At 47.8% G+C, this 18,222-nt stretch overlaps 2 protein-coding genes across 3 annotated transcripts in view; both read left to right on the plus strand.

Moving 5' to 3' along the window:
* OXSR1 (oxidative stress responsive kinase 1) overlaps positions 1–9,312 on the plus strand; it is a 95,025-nt gene extending 85,713 nt beyond the window's left edge. For both annotated transcript variants that reach the window (XM_053936167.1, XM_053936176.1), the window contains 7 exons: positions 216–251; positions 1,846–2,031; positions 3,486–3,562; positions 4,441–4,493; positions 4,816–4,884; positions 5,748–5,812; positions 6,652–9,312. In XM_053936167.1, coding sequence (XP_053792142.1) covers positions 216–251; positions 1,846–2,031; positions 3,486–3,562; positions 4,441–4,493; positions 4,816–4,884; positions 5,748–5,812; positions 6,652–6,726 — 561 coding nt within the window. In that variant the 3' untranslated portion in view covers positions 6,727–9,312. The remainder of the gene's footprint in view (positions 1–215; positions 252–1,845; positions 2,032–3,485; positions 3,563–4,440; positions 4,494–4,815; positions 4,885–5,747; positions 5,813–6,651) is intronic.
* A 1,103-nt stretch (positions 9,313–10,415) lies between these two features.
* LOC128800483 (solute carrier family 22 member 13-like) lies at positions 10,416–17,819 on the plus strand. Its single transcript, XM_053965683.1, has 10 exons — positions 10,416–11,050; positions 12,019–12,122; positions 12,460–12,614; positions 12,942–13,110; positions 13,541–13,661; positions 14,228–14,322; positions 14,628–14,842; positions 15,309–15,417; positions 15,572–15,782; positions 16,257–17,819. The coding sequence occupies exons 1-10, from the start codon at positions 10,679–10,681 to the stop codon at positions 16,350–16,352; spliced, it is 1,647 nt and encodes a 548-aa protein (XP_053821658.1). The 5' UTR covers positions 10,416–10,678; the 3' UTR covers positions 16,353–17,819.
* Positions 17,820–18,222: the final 403 nt, after the last annotated feature.

An 18,222-nucleotide genomic window follows, 5' to 3' on the forward strand; every position in this document is an offset into this window, starting at 1 on the left:
TGACTGCAGGGTCTGAAACGTGGCTGTGTTTCTGGGTGGTGCAATGTGACAACAAATTGTGTGGTGTCCCTTTTATCATGCATCCTAATACACATGTGTAACTTCAAACAATTATGTAGGTTTCTCATGTTCAGTATGGTTCTGACAAGTCCTTCTAGTCAGTAAGCTTCACTGTGGTCTAGGCAATGACATATTTTTCTCTTTTTTTTCTTTAGTCTCCCAGAGTGAAAGAACCTGTACAGAATTCCGAGGTAAGTTATAATTGCAAATGTTTCAAGGAACATGTTTATTAGCCTTTGAAAGCAATATTATGTGAAGTAGAAGCCAGTATCTAGCTGAGCTCTGTTTGAAGAGCTCCCTATAAAAGGAATCCTTGGCTGTGTAATGCCAAGAGCTCTTCTTGAGGTAAGTTTGTTGTATGTCTTGTCAGCTTGCTGTGGCAAAAGTCTGTTTGTTGCAAGGTAATGAATCGGTCACAAGAATAATCTGAGCAAAACAACTGTGTTCTCATTTCCTCCTTTAAAAAACCCCCAAACTACACAAACCCAACAGAACACAACTTTAGGATGTCTGGTTTGCATTGTCTAATTCTCTGGTTTGGAACCTGTGCTCAGAACTGTGAAAGAATTCTGTAGTAGTATTTGATAGCAAACACAACTTCAATTGCTATTTATCGTCTTTCTTCAGTTCTGAACTGTTTGTTACATTAGGAATATTAGTATGTCTCATCTTTCAGTGATAGGGACAGCTTATCTGCCAGAGACTCTGCTATGTCTGTCTTTTCCCTACCTGTGTTGAAAGATAAACAGAGCTGTCTCCTAGAAATTAGTCTTGGGCTGGGCTGTCCTGTTCTTCCTTCATTTGTTTCCAAGAACTGTTTCTAAAGGGAGATTTTGAGAAACACTACAGTTCTGGCACTGTAATTTGACATAAATTCTAAATTAAAAAAAAAAAAAAAAAAAGCTGAAAACCAGAAGCCCTTTGGGATGAATATTCCCACTGGAAGTCTCCTGTCCAGGTTTCCAGCATTGAAGGTGATTTATATTTCCTACAACCTGCCTGAGTAAGCTGGAGGGCACACTGAAGTGCCATCAAGCTGACAGTTCTTTGGCTCCCATGCCAAAATTGGTTTCTCTGTACTGAATAACAAGTGGTAAAAAAGAGATTAAATTTCCATTTAGCTCTTTTCTCCCACCCTCCAATTAATTTCATATGGATTTTTTTTTTTTGTTTGATTGGTTGGATTTGGTTTTTTGCAAGAGACTAAAGTAAAGTCCAATCCTAAATCTTCTCTAGCATGATTTGAAGAACTCTGAAATTACTTTCAATTGATACCCAAATTACTCTGACATTTGCTTGGTGAAAGGCTCAGTTGTCTATAGTTATCTCACTGCTTTGCTGGGGTTTGTTCTCTGAAAGGAACTACAAGTCAAAGCAGGGCTTTGAGCCCTGCTCTGAGGGCATGGCTTCTTGAAAATACAAGTAGGACTCAGATTTCAGGGAAGAGGGAGACTGAGAGGGTGCTCTCATCCCAGCTGGATATATCTATGTACATGCAGCCTTGCCACAGAGTGTAATTTTTGTCCATAGCCGTGCTGGTGTCTTGGTTTACTAGTGAGTAAAACTTGCAAATGTCAGGCCAGAATGGGTCCCTGGACATAAGGACACCTTAAACCCCTGAACACCAACTTGGGATCAGCATTAATGTCCTGGAGGCCTGGGAATGCCCTTGGCACTGAACTTCTCTAAGTGATTTATGTGGCAGACAAGCATTTCTAGGAAAGCCTGTGCTTGAATCACAACTCTTGAGTTCCCTTTCTCACTAAAACTCCTTCTTGCTTGCAGCTGTTTCCGTCAGCTGAGCCTCAAGGTCCTTCACTCAATGCTCCAGCACAGGCACCTACTGAACTACCTCAGGCTGCAGGACAAGCACCTGCACAACCTCCAACTGCTGTACCTCCACCCAGCCAGGCTCCTCCAGCAGCCCCAGCAGCAGCAGCAGCCCCAGCAGCAGCCCCAGCAGCAGCCCAGGTAAGAGCAGACACCCTTCCTGCCAGCTTTCAGGTTTGCCTTTAGCTGTTCCATTCCAGATGTGCCAGAACAATCTGAAACAGTGGAAGTTTGACATATTATTGGCAACATTAAAATACCTTTGGTACTTAAATCAACCCCCTTCAAATCTCCTTTAAAAGGCCAGTATTTAATCCCTGAATTTTATGCAGCAGTTGAAACACCAGCAGCAGTGAAGGCTGGAGCAGTGTTGGTGTCAGTGACACTTGGGATATGCACTAGCAGCATATCTGCCACTAGTGCCCAATATCTTATTTTTTTGGTAGCTTGTCCTAAGCTGAACTTCATGAACGTGTGTCCGTGTGTTCTTCTCTATAGCTCTTAGTGTCAATATGCTCTTTTTTATAGCTCTACATATGTTCTTCCTCACAGCTCTCTGTGTCAGTGTGTTATTCTTTATGGCTCTTGTTGCTTAGTGGTTACTGTTTTGCAGAGCTCTAGGCTTCTCCACAAACCCTTGTTTGTTTTCACTGACCTGGTGGTTTTCAGCTTCAACAGAAACCAGGTTGTGACCAGAAGCCCTGAGCTGCATTGCTAGCACCTTGGAGTAAAATGCTAGTTTTAAACAAAGTGTTATTTTCTTTTTCTCTTGTGAAAAAACAAGTAATCTAGATAAAAAAAACACTTGGTCAAGACTTCTGTGCTTAAATTATCAGCCTGGTGTTGTGTCTGTCTAGTTCCTGCAGGTATAAAACCCTTACCTCAGCATGGGCAGTACAGGTGACTGACCCTGCTCCATTTTATTGGGTTTTTTTGGTGGACATTGAATAAAACTTAGCTCTGTACTGGAAATATCACAAGTGCTGTAACAAGTGCAGGGCAACTCCTGGATCATCCCTATTGGAAATCTGCTGCTAACCAATATGAAATTATTTGATTACATGTTCCAATAGTTACTCAGAGGTAATTTAGAATTGAAAATAGGCAGCTATAAAATTGCTGCTCGATGCTCTTAAAGACTTTGATTTCATGGAAGAAAAAAGGTAACTGAGAGTACATGCTAATCTGCCAATTCAATTTTTTCCTGATACAGTTGTATCAGGTTTTTAAATCAGATGTTTGGGGCAGGGATTAAAACAGGAGGTCTTGAAGCTGTCGGGAATATCCAGAAACCTTAAGTTTTAATGCAAAGCCAGTAATCATTTTACATTTAGCACTTCTGAAGTCTCCTGACATTTTGGCATTTCTCAGAGTTGTGCAGCTTTTACTCTTTCCAAGGCAATTGCAGAGACCCTCCTGTTTTAAGTGTGAACTTTTCCTGGTTCATTGGCCTGTTATCTTTCTCAGTGTAGTGCCATGATTCCAATGATGAGTTAACTTTTACTTATATCTATAGTTGATCAAGGTTAGCTCTAGTTTTAAAACCAGAGCAAAGTATTGTTAACCTGCCTTAAAATGATGTAATCCTGTTGCAGGCCCCACCTGCAGCCCCTGCTGCAGCTCCGGTACAGGAAGATGTGAGAGTCCCCATCAACCTTGTATTAAGGTTAAGGTAAGGACACAAAACTGACCTGTTCTGTTAACATGAGCCTTTGTGGAGAGGCCCACTGGCACTCTTCTGTGCCTGTTAATTAATAGGGTGGTGGTGAAGTGTGTGTCAGCTTGGATTTCACCTGCTCTTCTGAAACTGTGACTTGGAAAAGCAGTTTATCACATCCACGTCAGTTTGGCAAAACCTGTATTGAAAGAGGTTTTGATATTTGTGTAAACATTGCTAAACTCTCATGGAGTGGGAAAGAGGAGCTAGCTGGGTTTCCTAAAAGGATTCAGGGATCCAGGGGTTCTGGCCTTCTGCTGGACCATCTTAATCTTCATGCACAACTTCAGACTTCAGCCAGTTCTGAGAGTGAAGAGCTTTTACCCAGTTCAGGGAGTGGATTCTGCTCTGTGTCACTGGAAACAGGCAGAAAAAAGAATCTTTCTACACTCATTACACACAGTGCTGTTTCTCATTAAAAGAGCCTGCCTCTCATCTTTGGAGGCATCCTGGTTGTTGGTAGGCATTGGAGTAGGGATTCTGAGCATCACATCCATAATGTGTGTGCATCTGCAGCCAGTGAGCACTTCCCTCCTCTGAAACGTGTGCTGCCAGGATATCTGTGCTGAGGGATATGAGTTGTTGAGACAGTGGAACAGCTGCCCTTGTAGCAGAGAGGTGACACTGGCCTATCCTGGACTGGCCCAGGCTCTGTCAGGCTGGGAGGCAGACTGTGCTGCTTCCACATGCACATCTAGGTGATGAGTTTCTGCCTTTGAGGGGGTAGAATGCAATGAATTCACAGGCTGATTATTCAGTGACAGCACTCTCTTTTGGCCACCTATCATGCCATGAAATGGTCTCTTTTATATAAAATTCTCTTCTTTCCACAGGAATTCAAATAAAGAGCTCCATGATATTCGGTTTGAATTCACCCCAGGGAAAGGTGAGCTGGTGGGAAATTCCATTGAGTGAAGGGGAAGTTCTGTGTTTGGTGTTGTGCTGTTGTGTGAGTGTCTGTCCACAGTCTCTTTCTAAAGGGCTTATTGTGGTTGGGCTTGGAGCACTGCTGTGAAACTCATAGATATGGCTAAAGTGCAGTCCTTCAGTGAATTCACAGCACCTGGTGTGCACCCTGATCTCTGTCTTTTGTAAAGGACACTTCTGCTATTTGGTTTGTACAAGCTCCTTTAGGTTTCTGTGTGGTGCTTTCACCAGCTGGACAATTTCTGCTCTGTGGTGATGGCTCTTGGGTTTTTCTCCAACAGATACTGCAGATGGTGTGTCTCAGGAGCTCATTTCAGCAGGTCTTGTTGATGGCAGAGATCTGGTAATAGGTAATTACAAATTATTTTTTCTGCTCTAACCATTTCAGTCATTTTTTCCATCTTAAAAATGACCTGGTTAGTGGGTGATAGGAAAATTTTCTCTGGCCTTGTCTCTACCCCAGTGGCCCTGCACAGCTGCTGTCGATTCTGGTGACAGTTCTGTGCCAACACGTAGGCAACCCCCAGTTCACAGGAAGATGATTTAGTTGGTAACATTGTGAAGCAAATGTTCCTTGTAATGCAGAATGAAGTCTAATTGATGCATTAGCCAAATCATTATCATCTGACAGAGATACATCACCAAAGTGCTGCACAAGCCTGTCCTGCTCACAGATCCTGTGCAAGAGAGCTCTGGGCCTGGAATCAGCCAGGCCTTTTGGGTTTAATTAGGGCTGGGGAAGGAAGTGTGAGTGGCAAGTGCCCTGGGGCTGCAGCAGAGTTGTATGGGGGGAACAGCTGCCTCAAACAGCAGTTTGCTAAATAAATGAATCCTCCTGTGCAGCAGGTGAGACTTTTAAACTGTCAGCACTGCCTGTGGATTCCAACTGCAGCAAGTAAAGCTGTTCCTTGTACACAGGAAAGCTGCTAGTGCAAAATTACCTGGATTTCCAGGTACACTTGGGCAGTTATTACTATTGATCCCATCACATCCTGGGAAAAATAACTACCCCTGAAAGAGTAATGTAGGAACAATAACAGCATTTTCACAGTTCAAAGCTTTAGATTGAAGTAGACTGAGACCTAAACCTTTCCTTATCAGTGTAAAAATTTAAAGTTTGTGAAGTAATAGAAAGAGGACTAAGGAGTTTGGAATGTTTTTCTCCAGCCCGTCCTAATATTTGCCCATTCTCTTTGTGTCTGTGTGATTTCAGTTGCAGCTAATTTGCAGAAAATTGTGGAAGAGCCCCAGGCAAACAGATCCATCACTTTCAGACTGGTATTTATTCCTGTTCCCTAATTGATCAAGTTGTCCCTTGCAAGGAGAAGGCATTGCATGTAGATGTTTACTGCAGGCATCTGATGTATGCACTCTAAATCCTCCTTCTTTCCCAAAGCTTCTTACTGGTTGTATAACTGTAGGCACTGCAGGCTCCCTGCTTGTATCCTCTGAGCAGTACCTGGCATAAATAAGCATGAGATTATGTGCTAATTAATATATGTAAATGTTGCAGAGGGGTATTTTTGGGGCTTGGGATGTGCACTTGCAGAAATATTTCAAGGTAGGTGGATGGGCTAAGAATTGCCACAGACTCCTTTCTTGGAGGAACAGAATGAGGGAAGGTCCAGATACACTGTCCCTGTGGAGGAAAGGGGGAAATGAAGAAGAAAAAAGGAAAATAAAAGAGTGGTGGGCCAAAGAAGAGAGCCAAAACTAGGAGTAGAGCAGGTGAATCTTTGAGGTGGTGAAATTCAGGAGGAGTTACAGTGGCAAAGCAAAGACTTAATCAGGTTATTGGGCGTGAAGCTGTAAGTGCTCTTATTTTTTACTCTTCCTGTAAGGAGTTTTCACTTGTTTTATCCCAGTTACTGCACATATAATATCTAGTTAGAGCAGACATTGGCAAAACTTCAGTCCCAGCCCTTCATATCTAAAAAAAAAAAAAAGGCAAAAATGCGAAAGCACTCAATTTTAACTTTGGGTACTGCAAGCTGCTGAATACAGTGCAAAGCTGTCCTGTGTCTGCTTCCTCCCCCCACCCTGATACACCTGCTTGTGGTTTCTGCTGGAAGGTAGAGCATGTGTGTTGCTATTTGGATCTTTGTTCCCTGTTTCAGGCATCTGGTGTCGACGGCTCAGAAATTCCGGATGATGGCAAACTTATAGGATTTGCACAGCTCAGCATCAGCTAAACATTGGTCCCAGGAGATGTTTCCCAACAGAGAACCCACATGTGCATATTCGTAATGCTTCTGTTAGCCTAAAAAAACCACTACTGCCAAAGAATTGAACTACAGCCCCCTTCCTAGAAGCTTTAACATTTTCCTTAATAGGATCACAAACCTTCCTGAAATTACCGATGACGTTTACACCTTTTGTAAACAACTCTCATGTTTTTGTATCTGTCATCTCAAACATGCAGACCCAACACGTCATTGCCTGCATGTTCATTTTATTATTGCCTTACTTTAAAGAAAAATACTACTGAGTACGAAGCAGGGGGTTCCACTGCTCTGATGATCTTGCCTAAGTGTTTGCTTACATGTGGTTTCATTCTTTTTCACTTGCTGTTTTTGCACAAGTTTTAATACTGAACGGATTTTTTTTTTTTTGTTCTTTACCTGCTTCTCCTTCTATCTGAAACACCAATGTACATGTTGTTTGGGTCACCTGGAGTGCTGAGAAATCTGCTTCTCTTTGGCTGTGTGTTTTAAAACCGCTGGTTTGAATGGTTGCACCTGAGAAAGCAAGCAGAGTCTTAACCCACAGGAGGGAGAACTTCCTTCCCTTGTGTTTGTTTTGGAGAAGTTCCTTGACTTTGAGGTATTAGAAGTCAGCTTCCCTATGTAAACTGCCTTAATTTTTTTCTTTTTTCTTTATCATTTTGGTTCTCTCCACATGAGTGCCAGGCATGGCATGAGGGCTGAACCTTTTAATTTACATTCAGCAGTCCTTCCTGCTGCTTTCATTCTGCATTTTAGATGTAGTCTGTTCTTGAAGCAGACCAGGGAGGCATTGCTGCCTGGAAACTGGTCTTTCAGATGGTGAACACAATATCCATGGTCACAGGGAGAGGAGATCTATATCACTCTGCCTTTGGAACAGATGCACTTCCAAATGTCCCTGAAACCCAGTTTGGTCATGCCTGGCTGGCCTCCCAACGTGTTCCCCAGTCCTTTGCAAGCTGGTACCCGTGGAACCATCCCTGTCGTGTTTTACAGCAATAAAGAATCACCAGTAGAGTGGCTGTACTGGGCAAAAGCGGGCGCTGGGTTTGTCCCTCCTGCACTCAATCCCTTGGGTCGTCGGGCTGCGCGTCAGCCCAAGCCTCGACGTTTGATCAGGATGTCACTGCACCCCTGTCACACAACGTATTTAGCTTTTCTTTCCATGTGGTGTTGAAGTTGAGTTTCTACATGAATAATATAAATTATGCTCTGAGTTTGATAAGAGACACTTGTAATGCAATATGTGAATAATAAATGGTGTTGACTCTTTTTTTTTTCCTACTGTTTCACAGTTGGCCTTTGTAACTGCTCTTGGCTCTGGAGTGTTTTCTACACAGAAGTTGTAAGTCTGTAATTTAACATGCAGATGGAAACGAGCTTTGTTTCCATCAGACACAAACAATGCAGAAACAGAGCGGAATGACTAGGTTCAATTAGGACTTTTGTTCTGTTTGTTTCCTTTTTTTTTTTTTTTAATTTCCAAGTCTTCAGATGAACAATCTGTATTTATATCTTGTTCTCTATGAGCAGCTGTGGAAGCTTCCTGAATTGTGCATGTTCTTTTTTTACTGCCCCTGTTGCTTGTAGCCTCTGGGTGGATATTGGGTGTGTCCCCATGGGCTGTTTGTAGCCCTATGGCTGGTGAGTGTGAAGGGGAGGGAGAGGAAGATGAGAACTGGGGAGTGAGATCATCCTGGGGCGCTGAGCCGATGCTCTCTAGAGCCCCGGAAGCAAGTGCCTGATAGCAGGGAGTTGGTGGTGGCTGGGTTGGCAAGTGTGTGTTGGCACCATTCCCTGTTGCCTGGCACAAAGCACTCCCTACAGTGTCCCCCATTGAGCTTGTTGGCTTGGGAGGAGCAGGCTGGCACCTTGATATTCCCATCACCCTGTGCTCAGTGTGGATGTGTTGGGAGCCTTTAGAATACAGAGACAAGGTAGTTGTGGTACAGTATTATTTTCCCTCTGCCTGCATGCCCTGGGGACCTCCTCATTCATTTGTGTACTGGTGCTGAGGAAGGTTAGGACTCAAACTGCTCAAATGGAACAATGCAGCATCTATTTATTGTTATTCCCCATTTTCCCAAAGCCAGGACTTAGAGAGCTTGAGCTCACACTAACCCAAGGTTCCATAGTTCTTTAAATAAGTGAAAATAAGTGAGGAAGAAGCTGATGGGTTTTGCTCTATGGATCTCCAGATCTTTTGGGTAGGGATCCAGAATATTTACTTGGGCTATTACAATGCTAGACAACTGTCTTTTCTGATGTTGTTCCAGTAAGTGCCAATGCTGTTCATAATTGTTTTCCAGTGTCATTAAGAATTTGGTTTTTGTGCAAATTTCTGATCTGAACCTGGAAGCAGGTGGAAATTTTAAGTTAGTTCTTACTTTTAAGGACAATGCTCTGTTAATGAAAATGGATCCTCTTCACAACTTTGGTGTATTGTAGATTATAATGAAAGATGTAAAATAGTCAGGCTTTTTTCCTTTTTTGGACTTTGTATTTTACTGCATGTGTCTAATTTTTAATCAATAAAGAACAAATTGTCCATTGCCAGGTGTTTGATGTGTGATTTCCTTGTCACTGGGTCGGTTGGTGTGTCTTGAGGAAGGGGTTTGTCTGAGTGGTGTCTGCAACCCCTGGGACGTTTCTGTTTGGGGTGGTGGGAGGTTTGACAGCCCTCAGGAAGACTCAGTGGGGAAAGGGAGATCAAGTCCAGGCTGGATGGGGTCTTTGAGTAACGTGGTCTGGTGGGAGGTGTCCCTGCCCATGGCAGGGGTGGAACTGGATGAGTTTTAAGGTGCCTTCCGACCCAAACCATTCCATGAGTGCATCTCTGCAGGAGTTATGTGCAGAAATGGAGCCAGGAAGGCACTCAGGATGGTGCCCTGAGAGCTTGTCTGCAGCTGAGAGGTTTGCTCCAAGCTCTGCATGCCCTGTGCCGCTGGGAATGAGCTTCCCCTGTCCAGGAATGCCTCAGGATGACACAGGCTGGTGTGAAACTGGAAGGATTTATACCCTGACAAGTGGTGAGAGCAGGAAGTGCACTCCCTCCTCTCCTCCACAATAATTGTTCTTTGTGGGTGCCCTGGTCAGCCCCAGTGAGGTACCCATGGTCTGTTTTCCAGCATGCTTTACAATGCCCTTCTCATGGATCTGTGGGCAGCAGGAGTATCCAAGTAGCTTTTGGGCACCTCCTGGACATCTCAAAGGGGCCCCAGGCAAATGCTTTACCTACATGAGGGGTGAGCTGAGCAGTGCTGGGCTCGCTTTCTCAGTGATCATTTTAGGCATTTTGGCCTCAAGCACCATTGCCCTGTGTCAAATTTCTCCATCCCTTTACCCTTTCCCCAAGCCCTCCCCATATTTACCCCAGCAGCCTGCAGGGTGACCCAGAGCTGGTGGGAGGGGACATCCTGTGCCTGGCTTGCTTGTGTGGCACAGGGAAGCTGCGAAAGATGAAGGAAATGGCAGCTCCCATCCCCTGGAATCACAATGAACTGGCTGCCCTTCCTCATCTCTGGTTCTGCCCAGACTGACAGACATCAGCATAATTCCCTTTATTCCTCTGGGCTGCTCCCAGCTCTGCATCACTGCTGGGCTCATTTTGGCCCCTCTGAGCCTGGCTTTCCTGAGTGGTTCAGCAACTGCAGCTGTTGTAGTCCCTGTGGAGAAAAGTCTGTTCCCTGTCCATGCCACCTAGCCCTGGCAGAGGAGGTGGCCCATGTTCCCTGAAGCAGGGGTCCTTCTGCTCCAGCCAGCTTTGGATGTTCGTGGGTGGCACAGGGATGATTAATATATTACATGGTGTACTTCTAGTGACTGCCTATGACTGCAGAGCTTATCTGAGGTTTAAACATTAATTCCAGCCCTCTGGGAAGTCTGTCCCGGCACTGTCCTGTCCCAGACACAGCCACCAATGTCAGGTGTCGGGGAAATTTTGAAAGTAGTTGGTGATTTTGGGCGATTCCAGAAATGCCTGGTGCTGCTCTCCGTGATCCCTTGCATCAGCGTGGCTTTCCACCAGTTCTGCCAGCTTTTCATGGTCCCGTACGTGCCTCACCACTGTGACACCAGCTGGATCCGCGCCGTCGGCCCCAACCTGACGGAGGAAGAGCAGCTGAACCTCACCCTGCCCCGCGGCGCCGACGGGCAGTTTGAGCAGTGCTCCATGTTCTCCCCGGTGGACTGGGACCTCGATGCCATCCTGGCCTACGGACTGAACGACACGGAGAAGTGCAGCAGTGGCTGGGTGTACCCCTCAGACCAGCCACCGTCCCTGCTGACCGAGGTCTGTACTTGCTGCTTGATGTGCTGGGATGTGGAAGGGACGAGGCACCCCAATGGCCACACTTCCCCCAGAGCTCGTGCCTGACCATGGTGCAGCTGGGATTTACAGCAGGTGTGGGTTGGGGACGCTGGCCCCACCATGCAGGCCCCAGGTGTGCTCCTGGAGAGGGTGCAGGCTGTGACAGAAATGCCAGTGGGGAGATGAATCACTCCTGGAGGGACCTCCTGCCCCTGGGTTTCCCCATCCCTCTGCGTGCAAGGGTTAACCTTTCCACTTTAATATCATGGAATGGTTCGGCTCAGAAGGATCCTTTAAAAGTCGTCTAGTCCAGCCCACAACATCACAATTTTCAGCTGAGAAAGATGCTAAATTAAGATAAAGGAGAGTAGGTTTAGATTAAATATTAGGAAGAAATTCTTCACTGTGAGGGTGGTGAAGCCCTGGCACAGGTTGCCCAGAGAAGATGTGACTGTCCCATCCCTGGAAGTGTTCAAGGCCAGGTCTAGTGTAAGGTGCCCTGCCCATGGCAAGAGAGTTCAAATTAGATGATCTTTAATGTCCCTTCCAACCCAAAGCATTTTATGGTTCTGTGATCCTTCCTATGTCACTATTTCCTCTGATGTCCTCTGGAGGCTGGCAATTGCAGGACATCTCTTTAACAGAAACTGCTTGTCCCAGGAATCAGCACTGCATCCTTTCTCCTCTGGGAGCTCAGGTGGTCTGGCAGGAAGCAAGTTGCTGCTTCTGTCCCCAGGCCCACCTAAAGCAAAATTTGCCGACCAGGAGGCTCCCCTGGGTTGGCTGGGCTGGACGAGAGGGACTCCTGCAGGTCCCAGTGCATGGGAGAGGGACCCCACTGAGCACCCCAAAGGCTTGTCCCACCTCTGACTTGTATGCCCTGTGCATACTGTGGGGATTCACATCCTTGGAAGAGGGAGTACCAAAGCATCTGTTTCTCCTTTCTCCAGTTTGACCTGGTGTGTGACAGGAAGGACCTCAATGACATTGCCCAGGCCATCTACATGGCAGGACTGCTCCTGGGATCCATGATCTTTGGGCCTCTGAGTGACAGGTGAGGAGCCACAGCCCTCTGCCCAGGGTCTGTGCAAAGCCAGCACAGCACTGACCAGGTGGTGTGAGCCTGTCTGGACTGTGCACCCTGTGCATTTTGTTGCCACTTCTCACTACAGGGACCCTGACTAAAGTCCTCAGGTCCCATGAGGACATGGCCACACAGGGAGGGGAAGGGAGAGAGACACAGCATGTGTGTACAGTGCTTTGCTTGTCACCCCACAGTCTACTCTGAGCCTTATCAGGGTGATAAAAATCACTGTATAACCTGCTGGGCTCCTTGCCATCTCCATGGGGTCTCTCCAGACACTGATCCTGTCTTCCCTGTTTCTCCCCAGGATCGGCCGCCGCCCAGTCATTCTGATCTCCATCTTCCTCCAGGGCTTGTTTGGGCTGGGAATTGCCTTTGTGCCTCATTTCTATGTGTACATGGCCTTCAGGTGTGTTGTGGGGGCCTCCGTGTCAGGGATCACCATGACAATACTGGCCTTAGGTGAGTAGGATGCCCTTGCCCTGGGGCATCTCAAGATACAATAGAAAAGTCTTAAAAAAAATGAAAATATTCATGTTTGGCTAGAAAAACACCATGGTGAGGACAGGTCTTGATCTTCACTATCCTTTGGTACTTTGGCAACTTCTCAGCCCTCAGTCAGAGCTTTGGGGAGCATCTCTCTCCAGCCAGTGCTCAGAGGAGGGCAAGTGTTCCAGCACAGGAGGTCAGTCTAATCCTCACCTCCAGAATAATTCTTCTCCAGGGAAACACATGTTTGCCTCAGGGGACATAATTTAGATGACTCTGAGCCTTCCTTCTTCCTTACAGCTACAGAATGGATCGGTGTCTCCTCCCGGCCAAAGGCAGTGCTCACTTCTCACTGCTGTTTCGCCATGGGGCAGATGATTTTGGCTGGTTTGAGTTACGGAATTCGCAACTGGAGGCTGCTGGAAATTGCAGGATCTGTTCCTATATTTGCCTTTTTCCTCTGTGTTGGGTAAGTAGGATGTGGACAGAGCTCCTGCAGACATGACAGCAGTGTGAGGGGTGTGAGTGAGGAGGAGGCAGCAGCTCAGAACCAAGCTGGGTCTTTCCCATTGGAGTGCGGGTGCTGGAGGAGCTGCTGCAGAGCTCAGCACATCTCCCTGGGCACTGGACTGCTGAGAGCAGCAGCTGCTTTGCTTCAGGTCTCCAAATGTGGCCTTTGGAGCCTAAATTTAGGGTACTTAGAGCCATTGATCCCATGAGCCTTTGACTTCGGAGTAGAGCTTGATGATCCTCGTGGGTCCCTTCCATTGCAGAAGATTCTGTGGTTGTGGCATCTGATTCTGTGGTGGCCAAGGCTTGCTGGACACGGTCCCAGAGAAAGGGGCTGTGGGGGAACTCAGCAGGACACAGCAGCATGTCCTGGCCTCCTCTCCTGGCAGGGTGCTCCCAGAGTCAGCTCGCTGGCTGGTGACCAAGGGCAGAATCGAGGAAGCCAAGAAGGTCCTGCAGAAGGCGGCAGCCACCAACAAGCGCAGCCTCCCTCCAGAGCTGCTGGAGCAGGTACTGGGGGGTTCCTGTCCTCAGACACTGCCCTGGGCCTTGCAGCAGCCCCTGGAGCTCAGTTCAGCCCAGAAACATCTCTCCATTCCCACTGGGGATGGTCTGGGCATGGCCTGGGGGGACTCCAGCTCCAGTTGGGCTCCACAGGGATGAGGTCCGGGAAGAGGCCCAGCTTCTGCTGAGGCTCAGCCTGGAGCTTTCTGGGGTCCACCTGGGGATGTGGAAAGGACTGAAATGCTTGCCTGGCTTTTCTCCCCTGAGGATTGTGACTGATGAGCACAGAGTCTCTGTTTAGTCTGTGGGTTTCCATGCAGGAATGCCTGAAGGGGAGTTCCCTCCTTGCCAATCACAAAGTTCCTACACTGGGGACATGTTCATCCTGAGGAACCTCTCAGTCACCACCCCCTGTGCTGGGCAGCCAGAGCACAGTGGGGCTGCCCTCCCTCCCAGAGACTGGGGGTCACAGGCCTGTCCTACTGGGGCTTTCCATGGACTGCAGGTGGAAAAGGAGCTGGACATGGGCTTCCTTTTCCTGCTCTGACTCTTTGACTTTCTGTGTTTTGAAGTTGAAGCCCGAGAAAGAGGCCAAGTCTGGAAGTTTCCTGGATCTCTTTAGGAAGAAGCACCTGCGGAATGTGACTTTAATCATGTCGTGTGCCTGGTAAGACATTCCCTGGTGCATTCTTCCCAAACTTCTAGGTGAAAGAAAAGAAGGGATTGACAATTAGTCATCAAGAAATTAATCTTGTGGGTTTTGAGTGTTTGATGGCTGCTTCTGCTTCTGGCTGTTTAAGATGCTTTGTGGGAAAGGCTATAGCATTTCCAGCTTTGGCAGGCCTGTGCTATTCCTCTGGTTTTACATCTCCTTGGAAATGCTGTGGCTTGGTGAAAATGTTGTCACTGGAGATCAATGCTGCATTTCCTCATAGCTGATACCTGCTCAGTGCCACCCTGCCTGGCTTTTAGGTTTGTGAACAGCTTTGTCTACTACGGGCTGAGTCTGAACGTGACGAATTTTGGCCTGGACATCTACCTGACTCAGCTGGCCTTTGGAGCAGTGGAAATCCCAGCCCGTGTTGGTTGTATCTTCATTCTGCAGAGGTTCGGGAGGAGGAAAACGCAGGCCGTTCTCCTGGTGCTGAGTGGCCTGGTGTGTCTGATCATCACCAGCATCCCTGAAGGTGAACCACCTCGTCCCACATGGAGAGGACATCCTCTGGGACAGGGAGGCACAGAGCCCCAACCCTTCCCTTGCTGGTTCTGTCCTCCCAGCCAGGGTGGCTCACGTCCCTCTAGGCCTGAGCTGACTGTGGCTGCAGAGGCCTGGCCGAACCCATAGGGCCCATTCCAAAAAACCAAAACTTTTCTTGCTGATGGTGATAGCGGAGGGCAGAGCTGAGTCCAGTGGGCCCTATGTCAACAGAGCTGTGCTCTGGCAAAATGAATCCCTGGGAAAGTGAGACGATGGACCCAGAGTGCACTGAAAGTGGCCACCAGGCCAAAGCAGTCTGGTCCATGCTCAGACCCTGTCAGAGGCGATGGCTCCCTGCAGGTGACACAGCTGTCCCTGCAATCCCCAGTCTCCATCCGTGAGTGGTGCTGGGCTCTCCCCCATCCCATAGCAGCTGTGTGTCCTCCTCCCCTCAGACCAGCCCGTGGCAACCACCGTCCTGGCCACCATTGGCAAGTTTGCTGCCTCAGCCTCCTTCTCCACCTCCTACGTCTATGCTGCCGAGCTCTTCCCCACGGTCGTCAGGTGAGCTCTCCCCACACATCAGAGCTTCCCTCTGCCGTGGCTGGCAGTGGTGATGGAGCAGGATCCCACTTTTCCCCATGGCCACGCTCATCCCCGTGGTGGCCTGGGGGTGCTGACCCCTGCCCACGCCTCCCGCTGCCCCTCTCTCCCACAGGCAGACGGGCGTGGGGCTGTGCTCCATGTCGGCGCGGGTGGCCGGGATCCTGGCCCCGCTGGTCCGTCTCCTGGGGCAGTACCACCGGGCCATCCCCATGGCCGTCTTCGGGAGCGGCCCCGTGCTGGGGGGGCTGCTCTGTGTGCTGCTGCCCGAGACCTGCGGCACCGACCTGGCCGATGGCACAGGGGACGGCCACCCCCCGGCTGAGGTGGGTCCCTGGTGCTGCCTCTGGGGTGGGGATGTGGGCAGCCAGCGCGGGGGGAGCCCCTTGGCATTGCATGCGCTGGGGGTTTCTTCAGGAGTTACAGAGGTGGGAGGGCACGGAGTGGGGCTGTCCCACTGCAGAGGGAGGGAGGAGAGGAGACCCCATAACCCTGCATGTGAAGGTCATCCCTTCATTCCTGTCCACGGGATAGAACAGCCAGTGCTTCCTCCCTCTGCCCTCCTCAGGGAAGCGCTGGTGCCTTGTAGCCACATCCTCTGGCTTTCACCCTCTCATAGCTCCCAGCCCTCATTCCCCATGGGACCAAGTGGAATTGCACCCCAATACCTTTGTTGTCTTGCTGGGAGAAGGGTGTCACAGGAACAGTCAGGAAGTTGCTGAAGGCTGCTTGTCAGGGACAGCTGCCATCAGCTCTTCGCACACCTTTCCTTGCTTTTACACCCTTTTCCCTTTCATCAGGTCTGCGAAAATGCCACCAGCGGCTCTCAGAATGGGCAAGTGAAAGGGAAAGGCGGTGGCGAGGACAATGAGAGCACGAAGACCACATACTTCTAGCTGGGTCTGCAGGTGGCTGTGGATAAAGGCAGCCCAGTGCTGTGTGGGCACTGAGGACAGGCAGGGTCTCTCCACCGCAGGACACTACCTTTGCTTAGGCCATCACTGCCAATTCTTGGGTTTCCTTGTCTTTTTTGCCTTCCTCCCTCTGTAGCTTGTCCTCAGGCACTGCAGGCTGTCACTGGTGTCCAACAGTGCTCTCACCAGAGAAAACTAGGTGCTTTTTACTTGAGGAAAAAAGAAAGAAATCAAGAATTAGAATGGAGGCACTTCCTCTTTGTTTTTCCTGTTATGTCTCCAGGAAGGTGAGACTGTAAACTTTGTCCAGTGAAACACCCACTAGAGCACTGAATAAACTTGCAAGAGAGAACTGGGCTCACTAACAGGAGAGTTGGAGCAGATGCAGCACTGAAAACAATCTCACACTTGCAAAGAGTGATTTATCGTGACTGTCTAGCAAGATCATCCCCTTCTCTCATAAAAACACTCCTTTTTTTTTTTTTTTTGTTTTTTTTTTTTTAATTTGAGATACTCAGCTGAGAAAAAAAAAAGTGATGGAAGAAACAGCATGCAGAGAGCGAGGACGTTTAACAGGCAGCAGAATTTTCCCTTCAGTGCTAGTGGCTTTGACTTGATGCCTGTCATGATGATTTGGGCATGGAAAATGGTGCTCTTGGGCTGCAGTGTGGGACCAAATTGATTTGTCCATTCCAGGAAACTGAGGGATGTTGTGGCAGTTGGTCTCTTAGAAAAAAGTTTAAATCTTTCTGGGAAATGTTAAGTCTTTTCTACTCTGTTCTAATCTATTCCTTTTTTGCTGGATCCATTTTGTCTTTAAAAGATTTAGGACCGCTTTTGTCTTATACTGTGAAGAAAAAAAAGTGTTTTTCCTGTGCTTCCCTTCATATTATCTCACGCCCCTCAGTCCAACTGTCTTTTCCCATTGGATGGGTACAGAAGAAGCCTGGGAGTTGCACATGGTGGTTCTTCATCTTTGACCGTATAGCTCAAAGCTTTTTTTCTGGTAGTATCAAGAAATGTTAAACCAGAGTATTTCTTCTCTCCATGGTCATGCCTAAATGTTTTCCATGGACCAAAGTACCTCATGGATATTCAGTTTGATCAAGACAGAATTTTGGATAAAATCTGTGCCATGTGACGTTGTCCTGCCAGGAGGGGACCGGCTGTGGTGCCATTTTCTCTCTGGCACTGCTTTTCAGAGGATTTGCTGTGGTGCTCATCTTCAGTACCCTGAGAACAAGGGAGTTCAGTCCTTTGTCCTTTCCTCGGAAAAGGCTGGGGAGTGCCTCCTTCGGGCTTTTATGGAAAACAAGGCATTGAAGGTAAAGGCTGAGGGAAGAGCTTGGAGCCAAATGTGCAGTTATTGAAGGAACCACTTTGGAAATTGTACTCTGAGACTCTCTGTTTTAGCTCATTTCATAAATAAAGGCATCCAAGCACAGCTGATGTACTTCTGCTTCCAGCTCATTTGTGCCTCCAGTGGGCTGAAGATCCATTTCATGGAATCTTGGAGTGGTTTGGGTGGGAAGGGACCTTAAAGATCATCTTGTTCCAATCCCTCCCTGCCACATGCAGGGACAACCTTCACTATCCCAGGTTGCTCCAAGACACATCCAACTTGGCCTTGGACACTTCCAGGGATGGGGCAATGTCGTGGTTTGGGGCAAATTTGGAAGGAAACTTCCAAAGGGGTCCCTCTAGAAAGCAGATTCAAATGGCCCCTCCCCCAGCTGGTTCAGGAAAATATTTCCTTGGAGAAAAGTGGGAAAAAACCTGTTTATTTAACAAGCAAAGTATTCACAAGCATAGAAAATTGATAATTTTAAACAATAAAAACTCTCCCTGTTCT

This window comes from Vidua chalybeata, chromosome 1, assembly GCF_026979565.1.
Source record: "Vidua chalybeata isolate OUT-0048 chromosome 1, bVidCha1 merged haplotype, whole genome shotgun sequence".
In the NCBI taxonomy this organism is placed as follows: domain Eukaryota; kingdom Metazoa; phylum Chordata; class Aves; order Passeriformes; family Viduidae; genus Vidua; species Vidua chalybeata.